Genomic DNA, 26398 nt, shown 5'->3' on the forward strand with positions numbered 1-26398 from the left:
GGTGTGGGGCAGGGTGGGGGTGTACAACAACCTAGCCAGTGACTGACAGAGGAAACGTGGTCTATAATCATACACCTATTCACAGTAGACAAAATCAACAGAACATGTTATGTTTATTTTACTGATAATTCAACAAAGTAGGACACTGGAAAATACCTGGATCTAGAAAATTGGCCTTTCTATCCCCTGAGACCCAGGCAGCCCAGCACAGTGGGTGGAGTGGTGCCATCCCTGGCTCTGGGTGGGCTGGTGACATTCCTGCCCTGAGCTTTCCCAGACTGTTTTGTTCCATTTACAGGTTCCTGGATCTGTTATCTTTGCTCCAAGCACCGTCCAAACAGAACGCTCTATTGCAAGTGCTCTGCTCTCCTGGGCCAGGATGACCCTGTGCTTGCTCGTTAAGTCCAAGACCCTTCTCTCGGGTTTTAGGCAATTCACACTTCTCTTTCCCCATCCTTGCCTCTCTTCTTAAGAATCAGAGCATCCTAACCCATAGCACCAGATACACTTGATTCTACACTACATCTAAACCAGGATGCTACCCAGACCCCCCCCCCCCACACACACACACACACACCTCTCCTCCTGGTCCAAGCAGACCCTCGAGTTGAGCTAACCTGGATTGTTTATTTTACTTCTACCATTTGTTAGCTATAGGATTTGATGTGAGCTCTTCCAATTCAGAGAAGCTATTCGCCAGCCTGAGAAATGACACCAGCCAAAACAAAGGCACAAAGACACAGGTAAAGCAATCATTACCACACCTGGACCACAGAGGTGACCAACAAATCTCCTTGGTGACCTTCTGCCGTTTCCACTTTCCCAGACGGATTCCTTCCATTTACGGGTTCTTAAATCACTTTTTTCTTTTCTCCCAGTACATCGGAACAGAATGCTCTATTGCAAGTGCTCTGCTCTGGGTCCCCTTTACTCCCACTCCCACAGACACCTTCATTTTGGCTGCAGCATCCAGAGAGGCGTCCTGACTCTTGCCTCCATGTATTAAACAGCCGTGTCCAACATGCAGAGTCTAAGCAGTGTGCTGCCGCCTGCGGCTGGGATAGTTGTGAATGTAGCCCAAACTTAAAACGAAACGTACTTAGCACGCGGTGAGATATTGAGGGGTAAGCAGGGCAAAAGAGGGGGTGATTCCGAGCGTAAACTTCACAGATAACAAAGTCATTTCTGTATCACAAAGACAAGCACAATCTGCGTGGGAACATATATTTTAATTATAGAAATACTCGACTTTTTTTGTTTTTTATGCTGTGCGGGGCGCTGCACAGAAACATTTCATTTTATTGCCACCAAATCCTTCCAATACTCCTACAAGTACAATAATTACTCCTGTTTTTACAGCCGAAAGAAATGAAGACTTTAACTTGACCAAAGCTAGATACTAAGAGAGAACATCAACGCGTGCACAAAACTGCTAAATTCCTAAGTGCCTGGTTGTGCTTGGGTTTTATTTTAATTGAAAGCATAGAGGCTGCGGTGTGATTGCTTTTAACTTCCCAGTAAAGTGCACCGCTGAGCAAGTAGACGATAAACAGGAGGACAGGTGTTACTTAATGGAATGATGGAAGCTGTAACCCGAAGCCTCCTTGGGCGGGGAGAGGTCTGGGCGACTGCACCCAGCTGGGAGCGCCTCTGACCAGGCGCTGTCTCTCACTTCCAAAGTTGGAGCTCTCCTTGGTGGGAGGGGGCGGGGAAGAGGGGAGGCCAGTGACGTCACTCGCAGCAGGGATAAATCTCCGGGACAGCATTCCCAGTTAGGTCGCAGCCCCAGGAGCTAAGTAGGTTGTCCGGTTCCGAGACAAGCGCTTTGCAGAGCCACCGTCGCTGGACCCACTCGAGGGAAGGCACCATGCCCCAGAACGTAGTTCTCCCGGGTCCTGCGCCCTGGGGCTTCAGACTCTCTGGGGGCATAGACTTCAATCAGCCTTTGGTCATCACCAGGGTAGGTGTTTTCCATTCTGATTTTGTGCTACAGGTCACCTGGCATCCGAGAGTAGCCCTGGAGTTAAAGAGAGAAACCAAGAGACCCAGGGAGGGAGGCAGGATGGTGCACTGGCGGGGGCCTGAGCTTCTGGCTCCCAGTTAGACTTCAGCAACAAGCTGGAGGATGCAAAGCAGTTCTGAGATTTAATCAAGGCAGCTCACAAACTCTGCATCCCTTTTCCTTGGTCCCCAGCCACATTAGCCAGAAAGGTCAACTGACAGTGCTGGGCTCAGAGGAGGGCTCCATAGCTGAGGGGTGCTTTTGGCTCCCCACCACACACACACACACACACACACATCAGATATGGAGAGCAAGAAAGAGGTGTCACTCTAGTGGTTATTTGGTGGCTCTACACTTGCATCTGAGCAGTTTTCTTGCCTGGATGGGAACTTCAGCAGGGTACTGTTCTCAGGGCACAGCTTGGACTGGCCAAGTCGGAACCTCTCATATCAGCCAGACAGGGAAAATATTACTAATGTGTATTCCTCCGTTTCCAGGCATTTTGGATAAATATTTTTCCAAAGCTTGGAACTTGGCTGACGAAGCATTACCTATAACTCAAACTGCAAAGAAAACCTGGGCTATAGTTTACCTGATAGAGAGCAACCACTCAGTCTAATAACTTTAAAAAGGAAGACTGTAGTAGCAAAAAACCAAACTGCCTTATTCCAGGGTATCTTAAGCAGAACCCAACAAGAAGGAGGGTGTAAAAATGAAACCCAGGGTTCCTTTTCTGTCAGCAAATTTCTAGAGTAATTGTTAAGCATCTAGTTGATAACTTCCTCAACTTTTGAAAGCAATCTTTTCAGTTACTCATGCAAGCCGTTCGAAACGTGAAAGCACAAACTTTTAAATGTTATCATTTTATGTTCCAAGTGTTATGGTTTTCTTATTTTATGCTTCTCTGCTCATGCTATATTTTATGAATACATGCTTTATAACCTGATCAATCACAGGTTTTGAATAGGGCACTGTACACACATTAATATTATTTGTGGCGCCCTAAGCTTTTGAAGAAGCCCAAAGCGTGTATCATAGGGTTGCATACAACGGCTCATCTCAAGCTTTGTTTTACATTTTTCAAAAAAACATGTAAACACATCTGACATGTGTTTTTATATGAGACATTAAAACATCCCCCCAGAAATGCTCTTAAGTAAATTAAGCAGAAAATGCTTCCATGGTGTGGGCCAAGCCATTCCTTTTATAGATTTACCAAAGAAAACAGTTTCCACTGTCTCTAAGAAATATGCCTAGTTTATAAGGTCCCACTTGCTCATATTAAGTAACAGAAGCTCTTGAATGCTAACAAAGAATACATCATATTTAAATTAAATCCAAAAGAATGGATTATGTCATAAAGACCCTTGGAGAAAATTTATAAAGGAATTATCTTACTATTACTCTGTAACATATCTGTCTAATGAATCACATGTTTGAAGCTTGGGATCATTGACACTTAAAGCAAGATTTATCTTAGTGCAATCTTACATCTGCATTCAGACTACAAAGACCATGTATTTGATGTCATGACATTTTTATTTGAAGAGCCATTCTGTCTTGGATTTTTAACTCAGCTAATGTGTGTCACAACTGTGGGCACTTGATTCAATAATAAACCAGATGTTATTTATTTAAAATACACCTTTCCGATGGTTTTAACTTCTAGGGAACAGATACCACCGAATTGTTCCACCCCGACTGTCCCCAAAGCCATACATATCAGGGATTCTTGTTAAATCAATGCAAGCCCACTTAACTTGGGCTTTTATGCCTTTGTGGATTCTTATTAAGAATATTACGTTCATAATAATTACAGAGACATGAGAAGTCACCTGGGTGAAAATTCAGAGGTGTTAGTGAAAAGTATCTGCTGCTGCTAGGCAGTCATTCCATTTTGTAAATTTAATATTATTCTATTACTTCAGTCTACGCATGAGAAAAATGTCCCTCACTGTCCCCAGTGACATGCAATTTGTCAGTGGCGCTGTTCTTCGGGCTGCTGCCTTTATTCAAGATATCATAACGTCCTGCCCAGAAGCCTGCCTATAGTCTCCAAGTCACCCTGCATATTCTTACCATCCGCCTTTGAAAGGTGCAGTGGGCTGTCCATTTTTCCCATTAAGCATCCTTCAGTGACATCACTAGCTTCTAGACAACAGAAGGTGGGCTCTTCTGCGTGGCTGTTTAACTCTCTGTTCTGACTTCTTTTCTTCCCTGCGTCTCCTGTTCCTCTTCTCACTCCATACAAGGACAGTGATGCCACAGCTCAGGGCTGTTTATGATCTCGTTGGCATGGCTGTGCTTCTGATACACACCACTCTCTCCCAGAATTCTTCTCTCCAGCCCTACCCCGTGGTCCACTCTGCCCATGAAAACCTAGCCCTCCTCTAATCCTCTAATGATGGTCACTTCATCTATTGCATAATCATACATAGCTTTCTGCCTATCCTCTCTTATTATCTTGTCTATACCCAAGATACTTAAGCATATCTGACTCCATCACTTGCTCCCCAAGGGCAGGAACCTTTTATGTCGGAAACTGTTTAATACATAGCAGCACCTGGTATATCACATATGTTATAAAATAAATATAGCTATAATACAAATGACTAAGTTGCTCACCTTTTACATAACTTTATTGTCATAAATAAGTAGATTGTGCTCTCAAAATACTCACCCCACAAAAAAAGGTAATTGTCTGTTTTGTTAAGGACACAAAGAACTGAAGTATGCCATACTTTCTGTCATAAGAAGTTCCATCCATTTTCTCAAGCCATCTAAATTTGTTTTGGTCCTCCTACAAGCTAGATTGGATGTACCCCTGCCTGTCTGGTGCTGTATCAATGCAGACTGTGCAGGGCCCTCGGTTCATGACACTGCCACTTTATAATGGTTTGAAAGTGACACCTTCAAGTCAGACCATACTTAAGAGTTTTCCGTCTCTGCCTGTGCTAGCCACTGACAGTGTGTGACTCTGTCTTGATGCTGGACAGTGGTAAAAGGCCACGGTTAGTGCCAACCAATCGGCAGAGCAACCGTGAGCCTCTACAGTGTATTGCACTGCTCTACAACAGGACGTTCTGCAGGTTTGGTATATTCAGTGTTGGTTGATTTAAGGTGTCTCCAGCTGCATAAAGAGGTTGCAGTTGCTTGGGATATAACCTCATGCTAAGTCAAGGAGCTTGCACATAGTAAGCACCTGCTCCTTAGGAGACAATGGAGCTGCAGCCAGAGCTTGTGGGAGAGCTACTGCTTGTAGGGTCTGAGCCAAGGCTGCCGAAGCTTAGGCCTCAAATCCAAAGAATTGAAAATAACGGCTCCCATAGACTTGCAAGAGTAGCAAGATTGCTTTATTCTGAGTACAGCTCAGAGAGGGAGACACTGTCAAGGCTGCCAAGGAGCCTTATGAGTGAGACCACTCAAGTACCCTGTTCACTGGGGTGGGCCTTTTTTTTATAGGATTTAGGAGAGGAGGGGGTCGGTTACCAAGGGTCATAGGGTTTAGGTAGTTCTCTATGTTGATTGATAGATTAGGATATGTGCTTATCTTATGGCTGCACATGTCGTTCCCACAATGCAGCTGGCTTTAATTGTATGCATAATCCATTACACATAGACGTAAGATAGTAAATAGAAAATTCTCCTAAGAATTTGCTAGAAAACACAGTTTTCTAGAGGGTTCTAAGGTTGTTAAATACACTTTTAGGAGTGGGGTGCGTGTGTATAATCTACAGGCAAAGAAACTAGGCTAACGCAATATCACTGGAGGAGCATACATATCCAAAATCAGGGTTCCAGGCTGCTGAACTGTCTGTCTCCTGTGTTCTCCTGCTTTAAGGCAACATATGTTACCCACGCCATCTACTGAAACTGCCGTTCACAGAGTTACCACAAAGAGTTTCTGTCCCATAATTATTCACAAACCCACTAATCAGTGGAATAAAGTTTAGTATAATTTGAAGAAACACATGCACACACACATCAAAAGGCAGAAAATAAACTATCAGACCCAAGATTTTCTAGACAACCTCTGCACTACATTTTGTGTAACATAAAAAAATGTAGGCTTGGGACACTCGGTTTAAGAGAGAGTGTTACATTACAGTTCATGTCTGAAGTGCCGCCTACTGCACTGTGTTCTGAACACTCAGTCTTGGGGACTGTTGAAGGCTGCGCAGCTTTTAGGAAGTGGGGTCTGGCTGATGGAGGTAGTCACAGAGCCAAGGTTTGAGGTCTGAGGTTACACTGGTTCCAGCCTAGGTAACCTTCTGTTTCCTCTATAAGCATGTTAGATATCCCGACACATGACACAAGCCTGACACATAATGATGCAAACTCATAGACGATGCATACTTCCAACACAGTATTTCATAGAACAATGTTTGAGGCTCACATCTCTACCTGAGCGTCTTTCGTTTTGGAATGGTGTTCGGTTAGTTGGTTGGTTGGTTGGTTGGTTGGTTGGTTGATTGGTTGGTTGGTTGATTTTTTGTTTGGGGAGTGGTTTTGTTTTGTTTTGTTCTGTAAGAAGGTCCTAAGGGTTCTTCTGGAAGTTTCTTGACCAACCAGGAAGTGGGTTTACTCTCACAGAGGACACAAATTGTTGACATTTGTAAAACTCCAATATGGAATGCAGCAGAAACTCGGGTGCTGAATCTGTGTGGAGGCCAGTAAGTCTTCCCCACCCCCACCCCCCTTTATCCCTGCTTCCTTCAACTTGGGGAACTTCAGTGTCAGTGTGGCTGAGTTAGACCTGAGGACCAACTCAGACTTTGCCAATGCATTTTCAATGCTTGCTTCTCCCTCTCCCTCTCCCTCCCCCTCTCCCCTTCCCCCTCTCCCTCTCCCTCTCCCTCTCCCTCTCCCTCTCCCTCTCCCTCTCCCTATCCTCCCTCTCCCTCTCCTCCCTCTCCCTCTCCCTCTCCCTTCTCTTCATCTCCCTCTCTCTGTGTTTGTGTGTGTGTGTGTGTTTGTGAGACTGTGTGTGTGTGTTTGTGAGACTGTCTGTCTCTGCCTCTCTGTCTGTCTGTATCTTTCTCTCTCTCTCCCTCTCTCTCTGTGTGTGTGTTTATGAGACTGTCTCTGCCTGTCTGTCTGTCTGTCTATCTGTCTCTCTCTCTCTCTCTCTCTCTCTCTCTCTCTCTCACACACACACACACACACATACACAAATAGTTGACACACACTTGTCCTAGGATAAAGCAAGGGCAAATAGAATAAAACCCTGTGTAATTTTATGCTAGCAATGGCAGTGTCTACAGAGAAGCACTGGTTCATATGTTCATAATATTGATTGCAAAATACCTTGTTAAGTGAAAGGCACTGAGGGTCAATGATTATAATGAGGATAGACCTCTCCCCTCTGAGAAGCGCACATATCGGTGGAAGAAGGGACATGCATGCACATAAGCTACCGTGACAAAATGGTCCAAAACTTCAGAAGCAAAGTATGGTGTGAGAGATAGCAGGAGGCACGGGAGTGGAGAGATTACCCACAGGGAGGCTGCACAGAGCAATGGAAGAGCCTGTGAGACAGCTTCAATAGGAATTTCAGATTTTTTCACAGAATAAATAACCTCACCTTATGATTTCTGAGCATCGATTTTTCTCACATTGAAATAGCAGTCATGTTTTTGCCAGATTGTCTTAAGAATTGAGCAAGATAACAAAGCCTCAATAATAATACTATCATGACAGTAAAATGATGGTTTTCATCCCGGTCTACACGTTAGAGTCTTGCAGCTCTCTTCAAAAACACCTATGCTCAGGATCAAGAGGACATTTTGTATAAATGAAACTTCCGTAGTACCCAGCTCCTAGAGAGATTTATATGCCTGGCAAGGCTTTCAAAGATCATTTGGTAGGGAATGAGGGACAACCAAATAGGTTACCATGAAGAGCCAAAACCATCTAAGGACTCTGCAAATAACACAGTTCTTGCTTGGGTCCTTTCCTATTGACTTTTAGTCTTGATTCCTGACGTCTAATTTCGCACATCTTTATGGCTAACAAGGACCCCAGGTGGTTCTTGTAACAGGAAAGTTTAAAATCACAGTGCTGGGTTGATTGACCGCAGGGCTATGGCTAGTTATCTCTCTGGTAACTTTAATAGTTAAGACACGAATGACCACAAATACAAAATAATCCATTTTAAATCCCTATGCTTCATCTCACCTGCCTGTTCTCTCAAATGGAGAAGGCACAGTAATAAAAGGCTGTGGGCACACTGTAAAATCCAAAGTAATAGTATAATAGTAGAGCATTAAAATAAGTCAGCAGTATAAATTAGTCATGAATAGTGGATTCTTCTACCTCAGTGAAAGGTACAACTTAGACAAACAAAGTCATGTCAGCAGGCATTTTAGTCGCTAGTCATTCTAATCATCAGCCTCCTGAACTAGAAAACTAGGAAGGATTAAAAGCATTGTATGTCTCCTCTCTCTCTCTCTCTCTCTCTCTCTCTCTCTCTCTCTCTCTCTCTCTCTCTCTCTCTCTTTCTCTCTCTCTCTCTCCCTGTTGTACCTGGTTCATTCATCTGTGGAGGATTAAAAGCAGTAAGGACCATGGTGAAAGCAAAGTCATAAGTGGGTTCTCTCCATCATTAACGACACTCCCTAGCTGACTTCTGATCTGTTTTCCTTTGTGTTGCTGGGATACAACACCCTGACGAAAAGCAATGTAGAGGAAAGGGGCTTTGTTTCAGCTTACAATTCCAGGTTATACTTATCAATGAAGGAAGAGAAAAGGAACCCAAGGCGGGCCTTTGTCCTATGTCACACAGCACTGTGTACTCATTTCACAGCCAAGACACACAGCAGGAACTGTGTCGGAAGCTGTTTGTCAGCTGGAAACGATTGTCCTAGTTTACCTGTTCATCTCAGGACCACCTGCCTAGGGATGATACTGCTGATGATGAGTGGGCCTTCCTACGTCAATCAAGAGTTAAGACAATCCCCTACAGACATGCCTACAGGTGCATCTAGGCAATCCCTCTGGTGAGGCTGTCCTTTCAGGTGACTCTACTCTGTGTCAAGATGAGAGTTAAAGCTACCCAGACCAGCTTCTGAAAAGCCCAGTGACATGGTCCCGTAGCTGCTCTCAGCTCAGCAGGAAGCTCTAGGTTACTTAGATCTCTTTCTCGTCAACACAGAACAGTCCTTTCTGCTCAACCTATCATAGAGCATCACTGAGAAAAATGAAAACAGTTTTGAAAATGTAGCATTTTGTAGAAAGATAAGATGGAGTCCTTACCTTTCAGAATTACTGTTAATAAAATCTAGTGCCTTCTAATATCTAAAATGTTTGATTTTGATCTTTGAAGTCTGCTCAATATATAAAGTCAATATTTATTACTTGTTCAACATTTAAGATCTGCTTAAATTGTGTATAGGCATTTAACCCACCCAGCAGCACAGTGCACAAGTACAAACACATACACACACACATATGCACACAGCTCTATTTTAAAACAGAAAAAAAAGTTAAACACTTCCAGATCAGGACTGACTGTTCTACTTGAGTCCATCCAACTGTATTATCAAACCTGAGAGGGGCTATACAAACAGATACACTAAGCCTCATTTAATGTTTTAACCCAAAGGAAGCACTCTGACCTTAGAAGCTTAAAAATAGAAAGTACTGCCCTGGATATTCTATATTGAAAGAATATTAAACAATTAGGATTCTTTTTATCCCTACCAAGGCCATTGGGGATGGAAACTTTGTTCTAACAGTCCTGAATCCAAGAGAACGTCTAGATAAAAGTAGCTAAGAAGTAGCTCCCAAAGGCTAAGATGTAATGAGCCCAGTTTCCTCACCAAGCGTCCAGCAACTGTTCCCACTAGGAAATCTTCATGACACAGAAACCAACCAAGTGCAATGAACAGTCTAGCGATAGTCCTGGAGTCCTATGATACATGAGATCTTACTGTTTTTGAAGATATCATTTATCTAGATGAACTTTCTCTCCAGGGGCTCAGAGCAGAACAGAATAAGCACATTAAAAACAGCAAATTGACTATTAATCTGGAATAATGTATTAGGAACACTAGAGCTTATTCCTGGAGCAATTTGAGGTTTAAAATAAGACTCATGAGTAATTCTGATTTACAATTTCCAGTTTCCAAATATAAAAATGGCAAGTTCGCAATAATAAACATAAACTGGGCTGGGAAAATGACTCGGTAGAAAGAGCACTTGCTGAACCAGCACGGGGATCTGAGCTCAGAGTCCCAGCACCCAAGTAATAATTCTGGGATTGCTGGAACCGTAACCCAACCACTGTGAAGTTGTGGAAACAAGGGGCTTCCTCTACTCAGCCAGCCTAGCAGGAGAATGGGGAGTTACAAGTTCAGTAAGAGATGTAGAAGATGCCTTAGTTAGGATCTTACTGCTGTGAACAAACACCATGACCAAGGCAACTCTTATAAGGAAAACATTTAATTGAGGCTGGCTCACAGGTTCAGAGGTTCAGTCCATTATCATAAAGGCAGGAGCATGGCAGCATCCAGGCAGGCATGGTTCAGGAGGAGCTGAGAGTTCTACATCTTCATCTGAAGGCTGCTAGCAGAATACTGGTTTCCAGGCAGTATTATGAGGGTCTTAAAGCTCACACCCACAGTGACACACCTACTCCAACAGGGCCACACCTTCTAATAGTGCCACTCCCCGGGCCAAGTATATACAAACCATCACACATGAAGATGCGTGTGATTGTGCCTGTGATCATGTGCGAGAGAGAGAGAGATCATATATACACAACACACACACACATATATAATTTTTTAGTACCACTTTTTCTTCATAAGCCCTAATTTAAATGACTTTTCCATTCTTTCTTCAGTTTTTCATTTACTGAATTTAAACACTGGGTACTACACTGTGAAACATTAGAAATACAGATAATCCTTGACCTACGATGGGGTTATATCCTGATAAACCCATCCAAAGTTGAAACTACTGTAAGTTGAAAATGCAGAATGCATCTTGATAGATTTAACATGCCCAACACTGTAGTTTACAAGCACAGTACACTCACAAAATATCTATTCAACTAGCTTGAACTTCAGAGTTCTCTCTCTCTCTCTCTCTCTCTCTCTCTCTCTCTCCTGGCCTGACCTCCGCAGTTACCCCCAAAATCATTAGAAAGTGTTCTACCGCAAATCACCTGCTAAACAAAAGACCAAACTACAGTGCCCAAAGTACCGTTCATCCTGAATTTATACAGCTTTTGAACAGTGATAAAGCTGTTAATTGCCAGTCGAATAAGCATGAGTCAGGCACCCTCCAGCACATCAGCTTGCAGTCAAGTTGAGAAGACATACACAACCAAGCAAACACAAAAGTAATCCCCATAAAGGAAATAAACAAGATATAAAGATGAACAACAAGGGGACTAGAAACAAGGCACTTCAGAACTTTTCTAAAACGTACTATTTGCCCTTAAACCTAAAGAATAAGGAGGAAGTACCAGGTGAGGAGTATTTCATATAGAAGTAGCTATGCATGGAAAACCTTAAGGAAGTACAGGATTGGTCTGTTTAAGGAACTTAAAGGAAATCAGAATAGCCATCGTGTATAATATAAAGGAATAGGGCCAGGTGTTAACTAGGGAGTACAGATAGAAAAATGGGAGAAATATTTACCCAGAAAAGTAACCTTTCATTTTTAACTGGATATTCAGCATACTAATGTTCTACATTTTCGATTTCTAAGCATTAAAAATACAGTAACATATATTTTCCTATATCCTAAAGCATTATTCCTTTCATTTTCCACTTCTAAAAATTTCATGCATATTCTGATAGAAAAAAAAATTGAATCCTTTTCCCCGTATTTTGAAAAATCTCTGATTTTTAAGTAACATATTTAGACCGTTTATATTTAATGTAGCTACTGATCAGATTTAATTAAAACCTATTATCTTATTATATGTTCTCTATTTATTCCACCTGCTCGTCATTCATGGAGAAACTAGCATGGCTGAGTACAAACTTCCTCTGTTCCGTGGTTCCCGGCGGGTCTTTACATTCATGCCAACTTACACCAAGCCGTTAGCAATGAGCTGTGTTTCACCTGAGTTTTCCTTAACAGCTTTCGTGTTGGCCACTTCTTCCTCCCTACTGTCACAGGGACTCCCAGGCCTAGGCACGGGCCCTTCCTTCCTTCCTTGGAGGTCTCAGCTTTCCTTGGACTTCTGGTTTTCTTCCCAGTGACTTCAGTTCTCTAGAATGCCATAAATGTTTATATTGTCAGGCTTCGTTTGGTCAGTTCAAGAGTGACCCTCTCCCCAGAGTCCTGGACTTAGATGCTCTTGACTTAGTTTAAGCTGTTATAACCAGGTGGCTTTTCAACAACAAAAATTGTTTCTTATAGTTCTAAAAGCTAGAAATCTAAGTTATGTTTCTAACATGGTTGTGTCTCTACAGAGATGGCAGGAAAACATCAGAGCTATTTTGGGGGACTATTTGTAAGGGTTCTGGTCTAAGTCATGACAGCTCTAGGCTACTGATGTTCTCAAGGGCCCCTTCAAACGTCATCACTTTGAAAAACGGTCAACATATGAACTTGGGGGAGTCTAAGTATCTAATCCATGCTGCTCACCTCATGATGATGTTAAAATGAAAACTTAACAAGTTGCTTAAGTAAGTTCAAGTCAAGTACCAAAGTTGCCAAAATGTCAAAAAAACAAAACAAAACCTCTATCTCAAAATAGAAATTTCTAGCTAACAAAAAAAAAAGCTTTAAAATTATTTGTTTTCGACAGAGAAAATATTCACAGCTGTAGTTATAGGAAATATTTTTAAAACAACAAGAGAGAAAATGTTGCATAAAATATGGCTAGTATGAAAATTATTTAACATGATAAAATATCACTGATACAATTGAGCAACTGAGAGTTCTTTTATGCTTATGATTTGGCCACAAGTGTAACACTGAAAACTTTGCCAGGATAACATACAACTGCTAAGTATAAAACTCAGGAAACTGCTGGGATGTTGGATTTTAAGTGGTGTCTTGGTTTCTTCCAGATCACTCCAGGAAGCAAAGCAGCAGCTGCCAACCTGTGTCCTGGAGATGTCATCCTAGCTATTGATGGCTTTGGTACGGAGTCTATGACTCATGCTGATGCACAGGACAGGATTAAAGCAGCGTCCTACCAGTTGTGTCTCAAGATTGACAGGTGTGCCTCAGCTAACTGGGTCAAAACTTGATCTGTTTTTCTGGAGAGCCTGAACCAGAACTCTAACTGGTCTCCTCTGCCTCGTGAGAAATGTCATAGACCCAGAACTCCGATGGAGTTTCTCATGTATTTGCCACTTCATTCTTGTAATCACTGTAATTGGTCAGTCTAGCATTTATGAATGAACCATTTTTATATACTTTTTATTAGGTATTTTCCTCATTTACATTTCCAATGCTATCCCAAAAGTCCCCCATACCCTCCCACCCACCTCCCTACCCACCCACTCCCACTTTTTGGCCTGGCGCTCCCCTGTACTGGGGCATATAAAGTTTGCCTGTCCAATGGGCCTCTCTTTGCAGTGATACAATGCAGCTAGAGACAAGAGCTCCCGGGTACTGGTTAGTTCATATTGTTGTTCCACCTATAGGGTTGCAGATCCCTTTAGCTCCTTGGGTACTTTCTCTAGCTCCTCCATTGGGGGCCTTGTGATCCATCCAATAGATGACTGTGAGCATACACTTCTGTGTTTGCTAGGCCCCGGCATAGTCTCACAAGTGACAGCTATATCTGGGTCCTTTCAGCAAAATCTTGCTAGTATATGCAATGGTGTCAGAGTTTGAAAGCTGATTATGGGATGGAACCCTGGATATGGCAGGCTCTAGATGGTCCATCCTTTTGACACAGCTCCAAGCTTTGTCTCTGTAACTCCTTCCATGGGTGTTTTGTTCCCAATTCTAAGAAGGGGCAAAGTGTCCACACTTTGGTCTTCGGAATGAACCGTTTTTTTAAAAAGCTTTGAAATGTCAAAATTAAAATGGTACAGAGGAATGGTTTCTTCATATAGTAGCCCAGGGACTTGATAGTGAAAATAATTGTAGCCATGACAACACAAGGATGAAAAGCTGATCATATATCTGTGGTATGGAAAGGTGCTCCATAAAGAATCTCCGGATTTGCCCGAAGATGACTGTCTTAGTCAGGGTCTCTATTCCTGCACAAACATCATGACCAAGAAGCAAGTTGGGGAGGAAAGGGTTTATTCAGCTTACATTTCCACATTGCTGTTCATCACTGAAAGAAGTCAGGACTGGAACTCAAGCAGGTCAGGGAGCAGGAGCTGATGCAGAGGCCATGGAGGGATGTTCCTTACTAGCTTGCCTCCCCTGGCTTGCTCAGCCTGCTCTCTTATAGAACCCAAGACTACCAGCCCAGAGATGATCCCACCCACAAGGGGCCTTTCCCCCTTGATCACTAATTGAGAAAATGCCTTAGAGTTGGATCTCATGGAGGCATTTCCTCAACTGAAGCTCCTTTCTCTGTGATAACCCCAGCTGTGTCAAGTTGACACAAAACTAGCCAGTACAATTGACCCCCTTGTCAACTTGACACACAAACACATCACTAGTAAGCCTCAACCCTTACATTCTTATTCATCCCCAAGATCTAAATAACTTTAAAAGTCCCACAGTCTTTACATATTCTTAAAATTTCAATCTCTTTAAAATATCCATCTCTTTTAAAATCCAAAGTCTTTTTACAATTAAAAGTCTCTTAACTGTGGGCTCCACTAAAACAGTTTCTTCCTTCAAGAGGGAAAATATCAGGGCACAGTCACAATCAAAAGCAAAAGTCAATCTCCAACCGTCCAATGTCTGGGATCCAACTTACGATCTTCTGGGCTCCTCCAAGGGCTTGGGTCACTTCTCCAGCCAGGCCCTTTGTAGCACACGCGTCATCCTCTAGGCTCCAGATGCCTGTACTCCACTGCTGCTGCTGCTCTTGGTGGTCATCTCATGGTACTGGCATCTCCAAAACACTGCATGACCCCTTCAGTCCTGGGCCATCAATTGCAACTGAGGCTGCACTTTCACCAATGGCCTTCCATGGCCTCTCACAGTGCCAAGCCTCAGCTGCTCTGCTCAATTCCTTCATGCCTTCAAAACCAGTACCACCTGGGTGACCCTTACACATTACCAAGTCCAGCCACAGCACAAGGTACAACTTTAGCTATATCTGGAACACAGCCACTGTGCTTTCAGAAAATACTTCCCAGAAGATGTCACCTCAGTGATGCTGGTCTCTTCTTAATCACCGCTAATTTCTTAGCTCCAGCTAACCAGCATCAATAGTCCCAGTAATGCAAAGTTTTTGCTTTAGTAGTTCTGGTATCTTGTTAATCACAGCTGATTCTTCAGCCCCAGCTAACCAGAACTACAGAATCTTCACAATCAAAACAGCAATGGCCCTGAAAAGAGTCTTTAATTTTCCCTCTGAAATTTCACAAACCAGACCTCCATCTTCTGCAGTGTTCTCTACATTATCTTCCAAGCTCCTACACAACATCCGACAGAGCTCTTAACAATGGATGGATCTTCAAGCCCAAAGTTCCAAAGTCCTTCCTCAGTCCTCCCCAAAACATGGTCAGGTTGTCACAGGAATACCCCACTCTGCTGGTACCAATTTGTCTTAGTCAGGGTCTCTATTCCTGCACAAACATCATGACCAAGAAGCAAGTTGGGGAGGAAAGGGTTTATTCAGCTTACATTTCCACATTGCTGTTCATCACTGAAAGAAGTCAGGACTGGAACTCAAGCAGGTCAGGGAGCAGGAGCTGATGCAGAGGCCATGGAGGGATGTTCCTTACTAGCTTGCCTCCCCTGGCTTGCTCAGCCTGCTCTCTTATAGAACCCAAGACTACCAGCCCAGAGATGATCCCACCCACAAGGGGCCTTTCCCCCTTGATCACTAATTGAGAAAATGCCTTAGAGTTGGATCTCATGGAGGCATTTCCTCAACTGAAGCTCCTTTCTCTGTGATAACCCCAGCTGTGTCAAGTTGACACAAAACTAGCCAGTACAATGACCATGTTAAATTTGGTTGTTAGTATTCTCTCAGCCATCTTGTACAGGTTCATATCAAAAGATTGTTACAAGGTGTGAAGAATACATGTGCATACGTTAAGCAAGAGTTTGAACCCAACTTGTTATGACAGCCCTGATATGAAACTAAAAATAAGGAAGTAGTAATTGGTTGTGGTGGTCATTTGCATGTGATTGCCCTGTTGCTCAGCAACCATCTCCACTGGGACAGAGGACTGGCTCCATCAGACAGCCAGAAGCTTCATGAAGAATAGATTCTTTTCTATCTGTGCCTATGCCTCTGAGCCACCGATGCATGAGAAGAGCAGGACAAACCACAGCTCTGTGATGCCAGGCACACAGCCATGTGGCCAATCTTTCCCTGGCTCCCGTGGCAGCCTTGGTAGGAGAGAAGAGAAAAGAGACTCAGACAGCTTGCCTTCCAGTATCCTCCCCATGTCTCTAAACCTCTCCCTTCTGTTGTCCTCACACATACTTTCTCCAGAAACCACATCCTGTTCTCAGGTCCTCAAAAGAACACTAATGATATAAGACTAACTAAATGAGGATGTACAGAATAATAAAAAAATAAATTCTTTGAGTTTTAATTAGTGAAGGTTGCTAATATTTTTCACGAACATCATGGGAAATAATATATATATTTTAAAAGAAGTGCCATTTGGATTTAGAGTTTGCAAACTTTTTCATTTCCAGGGCAGAAACTCGCTTATGGTCCCCGCAGGTGTCTGAAGATGGAAAAGCACACCCCTTCAAAATCAACTTAGAAGCTGAACCACAGGTATGAAGTTAAGAGGAAGTGATATCACATCACAGTTTCTGTTCAGGATGGGGTCGCTTCCGGGGGGTGGGGTGGGGGCTGGGGGACAGGGGGGAAGAAGTTTCAAATCCAAAAATCAGGACAAGTCCCCTGTGAAGCTGTGAGATTAACTTATATGATTCGTGTGTTCTTACAGCCAGAGAAAAACAGAGAGTGTCCCTAGGCAAATGTCTCTTTAAAGAGCAAGTGCATTCTCTGCTGGACATGTTAGTGTCTGTGGTCCCAGAGCTTAGGAGATGGAGGTAGGATTGCTGAAAGGTCAGTGCTAGTCCAGAGTAGACAGAGAGTTCCAGGCCAGCCAGGGATCCATAATGAAACCATGCCATACCAGAGAGAGAGAGAGAGAGAGAGAGAAAACTATACATTCTCATTTGGAACAATATGATGAATTTGCATGGAGCCCACATTATTATTATTATTAATTATTATTATTATTATTATTATTATTATTATTATTATTATTATTATTGATAGACTTCAACCAAATAAATGGCCATGATGTAATCTAAGAACCTTAAGTTGTTCAAATAAAGCAAAATAAAAACTAAGCTGTGCCATTTGGAACAGGTGTCTCTAATCTAATCATTACTGTGCTCTTCAGCCCTTTAAGGTCTTTTGTATAGATAGGTCTTGTTTTGACATCCTTCTCCAGTTCTCAGCTCTGATATTCTATAATTCAATTTACCTTACCCCAAAGAATTGAAGTTGGTTATCACAGAGACATTCTGCTCAGGCAGCTGACTTACAAAAGATAGAGGCCTTTCCCTCTGAGGCAACCCTGCCTCTCGAGCCACGTGAATCTAATCATTTGATGCCTATCTGGCTACGTCTGCTTTCAGAAAGTCTGAGCCCCTGCAAAACTGAAATTGAATCAAACCTCAATTATAAGCACTGGAAAATCTAATTAAGAACAGGGCTTTGGAACCTCTACTTAGAAGCTTAGGGATACAGAGATAGGTGTTTAAAAGCATCTTTGAAACAAGCTTTTCTATTAAAGCACTCCATATTCCTAGCATGCAGTTTCCCGTCTACCTAGGGAAGGAGTGTCTGAGAGCACATTTGTAATTCACCCTTGTCCTTGTCAAACTCGTTGACTCCCGGGTTTGTCGGAATGTTTTCTACTTGCCCCAGTAAGGCACTGTTTTCACGTTATAAATAGACATAACACAGCATAAGTACAAGCAGCTCATGGGCTACTCAAAGATTAAATATAGACGAATAAGCAAAGGCTAATACTGAAAGTAGTCCACTGAGTGGGCGGTCTCAAGCTCAGTGCCTTGTCTGTCCCCTTAACCCCGAAGCTGTGTCAGAAGCCTCTCCAACATTCAACACCACACACCTGCTTACCTAAGGGCTTTCTGTCCTCACTGCCGCTGTGACAATTACAAAGGAGAGTCAGTCACATTCTAACTGTGCTTCTTCAAAGCATTATTTCAGTTAGAATACAGTTCCCTCCCCGGCCCACACAGAGAAGGAAACATAACATGTAGTCTTTGCCCGAAGGATTTATAAGACTCTTGCCCTGGCTTTGGACTGAAAGGGAAGGGAGAGCCTGTACCTAAAAATTATGAGAAGGGGCTTCAAGGGAAAGAAACAGGATATAGAATATTCTAAAGACAGGAGCCATTGGTCTGTTCTCACTGAGACTCCCCAAGGCACAGCCCACAGCAAGCACCCAGTAGATCACAGACCAAATAATGAGTGAGTGAGATTAGCTGGCCAGAGGATAAACTGTGTATTTCCCAGCAATGATGAGGACTAGTCCTGAGGAGCAGCTCAGCTACTGTTAAGTCCATGTGTTAAGTTCTGTGTGATCTTGGGAGGTGAGTAGCATGTCAGATAAGACTTTCATTCTTAAATGAAGAAAATATTTAAAAAAAAAAAAGACTTTCATTCTTCAGAGGAAATGAGCAAATGATTTCATAAGTGGGAGAGCTAATACAGATTTGCTCCCCACTGATAAAAATGCTTAGGACCGGAAACTTTACATCAATCTGAAACATTTGCATATACACAGTGAACAACTTTATCGGAGAGACAGCATAAAGTTTCATTTTGCCTTTTTTACATCTTGACGCATTGGTTCAGGGTTATGAGCCCACCCACTTCACTGGTACCCCAGTGCACAAGGCTAAGCATGGGATTTTCTGTTTGTGACACCTCATCATTGCTCAAAACACTCCTCTCTTTGGAACAGTTTGGATTTCTGGATCTTGGATTAGAGATGTTCAACCTGTAAGCATGGTGGAAAGAGATCAGAAAACCATTGGTGGCTCACCTCCCATGCTAGGGTCCTATACGTTGACTAGTAACACCTCTAATCAGCACTTTGTTCGACACAAAGGAAGGTTAGCTGAAGCATGAAGTTCTAGCTGCATCACTGTTGTGTAAACACAGTGCTTTGCAGTACTACACAAGCCTGTTTACTCCCCATCTATATTGGTTGGTCATTTAGAGATAGCCCACATAAAAAGCAGCCCCCTGTGGCCCTTCTGCACACATCTGTTGACTGTCCAAACTTGGAGTCTCTAGAATGCAATGGATAAAATTCCCACTTCTTTGTCCGCACACAGCACACATCGGACTCTGCATTACATGCGCCCTCTTGTGAATTACACTCCTATCCCTAATGTCTCCTTGTTTTTCATACTCTCACTCACCAACTTGAGAGGTAAGAGCTGATATAACTAAACAGATTCAAATTGATGGGCCAAACCCATGGTGAGACTTAATCCCAGTCTCTGCTCACACCCTGTAAGAACTGGTTAAACTGAGGTGTACTTAAGCCACGCTGGGAGTCTGTGTTTAGCTGCCTTCTCTCCAGAATTTTCCAGGAATGGCAATTCCTGAGCTGAAGTGAGAAAAGAGATCTCTTCTGCAAATCTGTTTGCATTAATTTATGGCTGTCACTCTTGTAAGAACTAACTTTTAAGGCATAATTCTAATTTTAAATATTCTGACCTCTTCTTAATCATTTTATTAACCCAGATATCCTGAACTTAAGGGTTAGAAACTACCAATTTTTACTTTTTTTAAATACAATTCTACAAGTAAGGAAAAGGAAATGAATTTCTTAAAAAAAAAAAAAAAAAGAAAGAAAGAAAGAAAGGAAAAGAAAGAAAAAAGGTGACAATTAGGTTAACAACCATAGCAGGCATTTAGATGGAGCCTTTAAAAATTCCATTCATTTGAGTCATGCCTAGTCCTTACTGGCTCCCTCTCCAAGAAGCCAGTGTCTACTGGCTCAGAGATAACAATTTCAGCTCCCCTAATCATCAAAGGGTTTCCCAGCCTGCCGGTTTTTGGCGAGATTTCGACATGACTGGCTCATATGGCCCAGGCATTTGGTCCACAGAATAGCTGAATGCCAGTGTAGCTCTGCTATCTGAGTGTCCTGGACACCATGCAGACAGATTTTCTTCTAAGAGGTTATACATTTGGGGCCTTTGTACTTGGAGAAAAAAACAAAAACAAAAACAAACAAACCAACCAACCCTAAGTTTTAAGTAATACCCTGCTTTACAAAAAGAGTTGCTTTTCCCCTTTGAGGAGAACTATGTAAACAGAGCGACCTTCTGAAGAGCAGAGGTGGGTCAGTTGGGGAAATGAATGCCATCAGCCACCATTTCAATGTTGCTATGGGTGAATGGAAAATGTCCACAAACAGTAGACTATTTGAGTTCCTGTTTCTCAAGCCAAGACAAATTATTGGAGTAAGTATTGTGACCTTTGGCAACTGGATAAAATATTCTTTCTTATTTTAAACTCACTATCTGCTCACTGAAAGAGAACAACTATGTCCCATTACCTAAGACCAAGAGCAAGTAATAGCATGTCAATATATAGATATAAAGATAGTAGATAGATAGATATAATGGGGTGTGTATATGTGTGTGTGTGTGTGTGTGTGTAGTGTTTTTCCCTGTAAGTTCAGACTTTGAGGACTTTTTTCTCACACAATTATAATAATTGATATAAAGTCAGGATGATTAGACTTTTTTTCATCTTTCCATTCTATCATGAAATAGAGAAGTTTTGCTTTTATAGACGCAGATTTGAGTCGTAGGCGTCTAAAGGACCCGAGGAGGTGTTCAGATCAGTTTCCATCAACTAAATGGATGCATTCCCCTTGAGCCTGGTGGTCTGTGAACAGGCTTATGCATCTCTAAGCAAGGCATCCCTCTAGACAAGTGTGTGGTTAGTCCTTCTTCAAAGCTTTGTTTCTCAAGCAAGCTGTTACTTTTATTCCTGCTTAACAGCAGCCACATAACTCAAAGGAATGATGTACTTCGCATCGCAAGAAAGATGCTCTGTAGAAACAAATTTTAAAAAAATGACTCTTTCTAAGTAGGAAGAACATTATGCCTATGTCTTTGTACAGAGCTGTCTTCCTATTACAAGGGCAGCCACAGTTTGTTTTCATAGAGTTCACTTCAAGCTCCAATGTTTTGGTAACAAGACATTTTCTATACAAAGCAAAACTTTCATTGATATTTCTCCCAACGCTCCTCTAATGGGGAGTGGAAACACTTGGAGCCCCAAACGATGGTTTTAAGAATGGCTTTTTCTCCACTGGAAGGGTGAGCAGGAACGAATAGCCTCATGTTTCAAGCCTGGTGCTGCAGATTCATTGCCTCACTTTGACTTGCTCAAATGTCTGCTCGCATCACACCCTTGGTTTCTTGCACCCCTGTGGTTTTCCCATGAAAGCTTTAGAAAATGGCAGGTAAGTTAGAAAGTGAAGTATCCGAGTCAGTCACACTGCTTCAGAGAAAGAAGGTAACAGCCTGGACACTTTGTCTATGAACAGCATCATCAAATAAGAAGTTTAAGGGACGGCCCACTGTTCCATTCTTAGTGGCTTTTCATCAAGCGCATAGCTTGTGCCATGGCTGCTCTAACATTTCGCTCCTTCAAAATCTTATTCCTGAATACAAGCCTCTAACATTTAAAACCCGTATTTTAAAACCGAGAGTTAATCTGAATGGCTATTTTTCCGCAAGAATTGATGGCTTTCTCTGGGTAGAACAAACCAGGAGCTGAACGACATAGAAACTGCTATAAAAAAAAATTGTGTTGCATGTGCTTTTCCAAGAAAAGAGGAAGAAGGAAATAGAGTGGACTAGCAGGCATCTAATTGGCTTTGTCTTTTGATGCTGTTTGGCCATCAACAATGATGTAAGACTTGGACAGAATGCTGCCTCTCTGCGCCATCGTTAAATTTCTTGTTTAACTTTGGTGTATACACTTCATTGTGCTTTGGGGAATAACTCTAGAAGCCCATAAACGAATGCTTTGCAAAGCCTAAACAAAAAAGTGTTTTAAGCCTGTCTTTGAAAGACTTCCTTTTATGGTATGAGTAGAAAATAAAGTCATTTTTCTTTTAACCAATTCCACTTCTAATGAGAAAGAGAGGGAGGGGAGAGGGAGAGAGGAAGAACACAAAACTGAAAATCATAAAGAAAAGGCTTGGAGCTGAACTTATGCACTGTCATTTGGAAGTCCTACTGGGAATCATGAATGCACAAATACCTTCAGAAGAGCCGATCCTTTTGCAGGACAATCACCTTTGGTGCTTATTCATTATCTGAAAGCGTATGAAACAAAAACTAGAGGCAGATATTTTTCCCTAATCAAGCCATCATAGTGTGTTAATTAATTATTGTAAACGTAGTGCTATTTACCAAGATTTAAAGTCATTTCGGACTTTGTTCTATAAAACCAACTAAGCTCCACAAAGCTTGAACAGTTTTTCTTATCCTGACTGGTTCACTCTATAATTAGCACAGAATATTTATAATCCATCAAAGTGGAATTGGGCAATTAGCCTCCATCTCCTTTCATATCAAAAGGAGTTACGAAGGTTCAAAACCACAAATGCCACCATTACTTACAATTATTCCCAGACACTCTTTTCAAGTCATGACAATGGTTAGTCAAAGCGGTATTCACAAAATACAGCCTATCCAAATTTATTAGGAAGTCAGCTAACACCCCAGGCTGTATAACTGTGTAAATGTTTGCGCACATATTTTCACATGGTATCCCAAAAGTCCCCCATACCCTCCCCCCACTCCTCTACCCACTCACTCCCACTTTTTGGCCCTGGCGTTCCCCTGTACTGGGGCATATACAGTTTGCCTGTCCAATGGGCCTCTCTTTCCAGTGATGGCCGACTAGGCCATCTTTTGATACATATGCAGCTAGAGACAAGAGCTCCAGGGTACTGGTTAGTTCATACTGTTGTTCCACCTATAGGGTTGCAGATCCCTTTAGCTCCTTGGGTACTTTCTCTAGCTCCTGCTGGGACATTTCTAAAACTATATTTGGTGGCTTCAATATCCTTGGTACTTAGTGTCAGCAAGAATAATGTCATTCAGCCAAGGCCTCAGCATCAATCCATTCTTGTAAAGGAAAAAAAATAGATGGACAAGGTATTAATTAGTCAGTCTAATGACCCTATACAGTCATGGGCAATGTTGTATTCGACTAAAACCTTTTGAGAACCAGGGGACTGTTAACACATGTGTCCCAGGTTGAGGAGACAAACCCTGTTCTTCATGTCAGGGCAGTCTCTGGCATGACATCGGGAGCAGATTGAGAAATGAAGCCGTGCTCCACTTGCATTGGTATCACTCCTTTTAACAAGGTCAGTCAGCCTATATGGGGAAACATTTCAAACGACTAGGCATTATTTCAAATCTGTGCACAACACTGGGTGCACATTCACAAAAAGAGATGACCATTATAAAGATCGATGTAGCTATGCCTGCCAAATAGAAACATTTGTACACAGAACAGTCTCCTGTGCATGTTAGCATCCCTGCTAGTTTCCTCTGGGGCTTCTAAGACAAAAACTAACAGCTTTGAAACTGATCCATGTATTCAAAACTAGAAAACATGGTTCCTACACTTGGCTGGGTCCTTCAGGCATGTTTCAAACTCAATGCTTGAGACTCTGCTGTCTGTGTGGTCCTGTTCCTCAGGCAACTGAGAAAAAAATCTATTTTTAATTTTAACACACACACACACACACACACACACACACAAACATCCTTAGATTCATTTGTTTTCCAAGAAAGAGATAGCCATGAAGAATTCTTTAAGTACATGTGCCACATTATCTCAATAAAGAAAAGGGAATTCTGTGTGTGGTGTTCCTGCCTTCAAAAGCCTTCCTGGTCTCCTTCCTTTTTGAAAGTACAGCCATATTTAAATTAACAACTTGGGTTTTGTCATATGAGGTATTTTTAAAAGACAAAATAATTTTTGCCTAGATCAGTTTAAATGATACACTATAGTAACTCTCAAATGCTCATTCACCTACTGATTTTATCCTCTCGCTTCTTAAAAATGGAGGGAAATTCATTAAGATATGGTGGCAGTAAGCTTGCCTGACATGGGCTGGACCCTGGGTTCATTCCTAAGTATCAGAAAAGCAAAAAGGTATTTATAGAGAAGAAAGCACACTTAGCTGCAGGTAGAGAGAATATTAAGTCCAGTAATTTATTCTAAACAAACAAACAAACAAACAAACAAACAAACAAAAAACTCATTTCTAATACATGGTTTGGAGGACCTCATAAAAGAAGCAGATGAAGCCAGAAAAGGAGACGGCCAGACACTGTTTGAATTTTGAGGTATCAAATGAGGTGCCGTCTATGGCGTCTAACATTTGATAGATGAACGTAGCATGTGTACCTTTCAGGGACAGGATAGGCAGACCCTAAATTCCCCCCCTTAACCTTTTTTGCTAATCCTGTAGCAGATAACGATGCCTTAATTAACAACAGTGTTGCTGACCGTTTTGTTCATTAACAGCTTTATTGTGCGCTCTGTGGCTCTTGTGTATTTTGTCTGCCATGTACAGGAATTCAAACCCATTGGTACCGCGCACAACAGAAGGGCCCAGCCTTTCGTAGCAGCAGCAAACATTGATGACAAAAGACAGGTAGTGAGCGCTTCCTATAACTCACCAATTGGGCTCTATTCAACTAGCAATATCCAAGACGCGCTCCACGGACAGCTACGGGGTCTCATCCCCGGATCACTGCAAAAGTAAGTACTGACGTTCAGTTCTGGCCGGCGTTCTTCATGCTGCAGTTTCTTTCCCAAGGTCCAGCTCCTGTCATTTTCTCCTTTATTTTCTTGAAGGTACTGTCAAACTTTCGTTTTTAAAGAGAAACATCTCAAACTGGACTCTTGTTACTCCGAAGCCCTGTCAGCCGGTTCCCAAATGTTTAGCGGCCGTGTGGGTTTTAAAATATAAAAACATCTCTGGTCTCATCCTCCTCCTTTGTCATGTTAATATTTGGTGGTAAATTATTCCCGCTGCACAGTCCTCGCGCATTTACCCTTTTACCCTCAGAAGACTGAGCCTTCCGCTGAGAGAATTTTCTTTAACCCTTTGTTTCTTACAGGATGTGAACTACTTTGAACACAAGCACAATATTCGGCCCAAACCTTTCATAATTCCAGGCCGAACCAGGTCATAAATTCTGAGATTGTGAAATTTGAAGTGCATGTTGCTTTAATGAGTTCTTACTAATCACCAGGGAAAGTAACTTCTAGGTGTCTGGAGTGACTTTTTAATTGTGAAGCTTATTTCAAAAGCAAAAAGAAACAGTTCACTTTAGCAGCAAAACAGTAGCCAAATAGCATCCATTACTGAGGGCAAATGTTGACTAGATGACAGGGCTATGAAGTTTTACGTGCTCACCATGTGTACTTATAACTAGTGCCCCAGAAGCCCTGGAGATCCCATCCACACAGAGACCTTTGAGTCGGTCAGATGTAACCTGCCCCAGATCCAGAAAGCCCAGTCTACAGGGGCAAAAACTGGAAACCAGCTCCAGGTAGTAGCAAGAGGAAGCCAGGATTGCTTTATGTGTTTGTCAGACTCTGGCCATCCCCCTCAATGCCTGCTTCCCTTTGTACCTTTAAACCCTCCAACCCTTATATAAGAATAACTGTTCATACATCTGGCTGCCTATAAAGAAACAAAGGCTCCTTAAGAAAGAGACTTTTCTATCTGGTGAAGATATCATGAAGGAGGGAAGTCAGTTATTGAGTATTGCTGACTGTCATGGGATACATTGTATAAACCATAATAACAATAACGAGCAGGATCTAAATTCTTACCTGTCAATCAGAGAATCGATTGTGGCTATGCAATCTTTCCTAGAATCTTGTCTAGAAATCGAGAGCAAATAGCAACTTGAAGAAATTTCATTCTGACCTTCAGTTAGTTATCCCCAGGAAGCTGTTTTTCAGACTAGGTTGATCCTGTCTGGATAGTTACATGGCTTAATGGTTTGCATCATGTACCCCAAACTGGGAGCCCACAGGTGAGCTCATTCCATAGGCATGGTTTATTTAAGCCTCCCATTGCTTGGTGGGGAGGGGTTGATTAAGTGCTTCTACATGCCAGCTTATTGAAATGCTCATCACCGTTAAGTGCATATTAACTAGTACATTTCACAATTACGTGACTGAACCGGTAGGGACTTAGC

The 26398-nt window shown here is 42.2% G+C and overlaps 1 protein-coding gene across 2 annotated transcripts in view; it reads left to right on the plus strand.

The window, feature by feature from the left end:
- The first annotated feature begins 1774 nt into the window (after nt 1–1774).
- Pdlim3 (PDZ and LIM domain 3) overlaps nt 1775–26398 on the plus strand; it is a 34149-nt gene continuing 9525 nt past the window's right edge. Inside the window, exons 1-4 of one of the 2 annotated variants that reach the window (NM_016798.5) lie at nt 1775–1960; nt 13036–13187; nt 16763–16847; nt 24757–24944. In NM_016798.5, coding sequence (NP_058078.1) covers nt 1868–1960; nt 13036–13187; nt 16763–16847; nt 24757–24944 — 518 coding nt within the window. In that variant the 5' untranslated portion in view covers nt 1775–1867. Of the gene's footprint in view, nt 1961–13035; nt 13188–16762; nt 16848–24756; nt 24945–25306; nt 25375–26398 lie in introns of both variants that reach the window. The other variant, NM_001374652.2, reaches the window with a different exon arrangement.

The sequence above is a fragment of the Mus musculus genome, chromosome 8, assembly GCF_000001635.26.
Source record: "Mus musculus strain C57BL/6J chromosome 8, GRCm38.p6 C57BL/6J".
In the NCBI taxonomy this organism is placed as follows: Eukaryota; Metazoa; Chordata; class Mammalia; order Rodentia; family Muridae; genus Mus; species Mus musculus.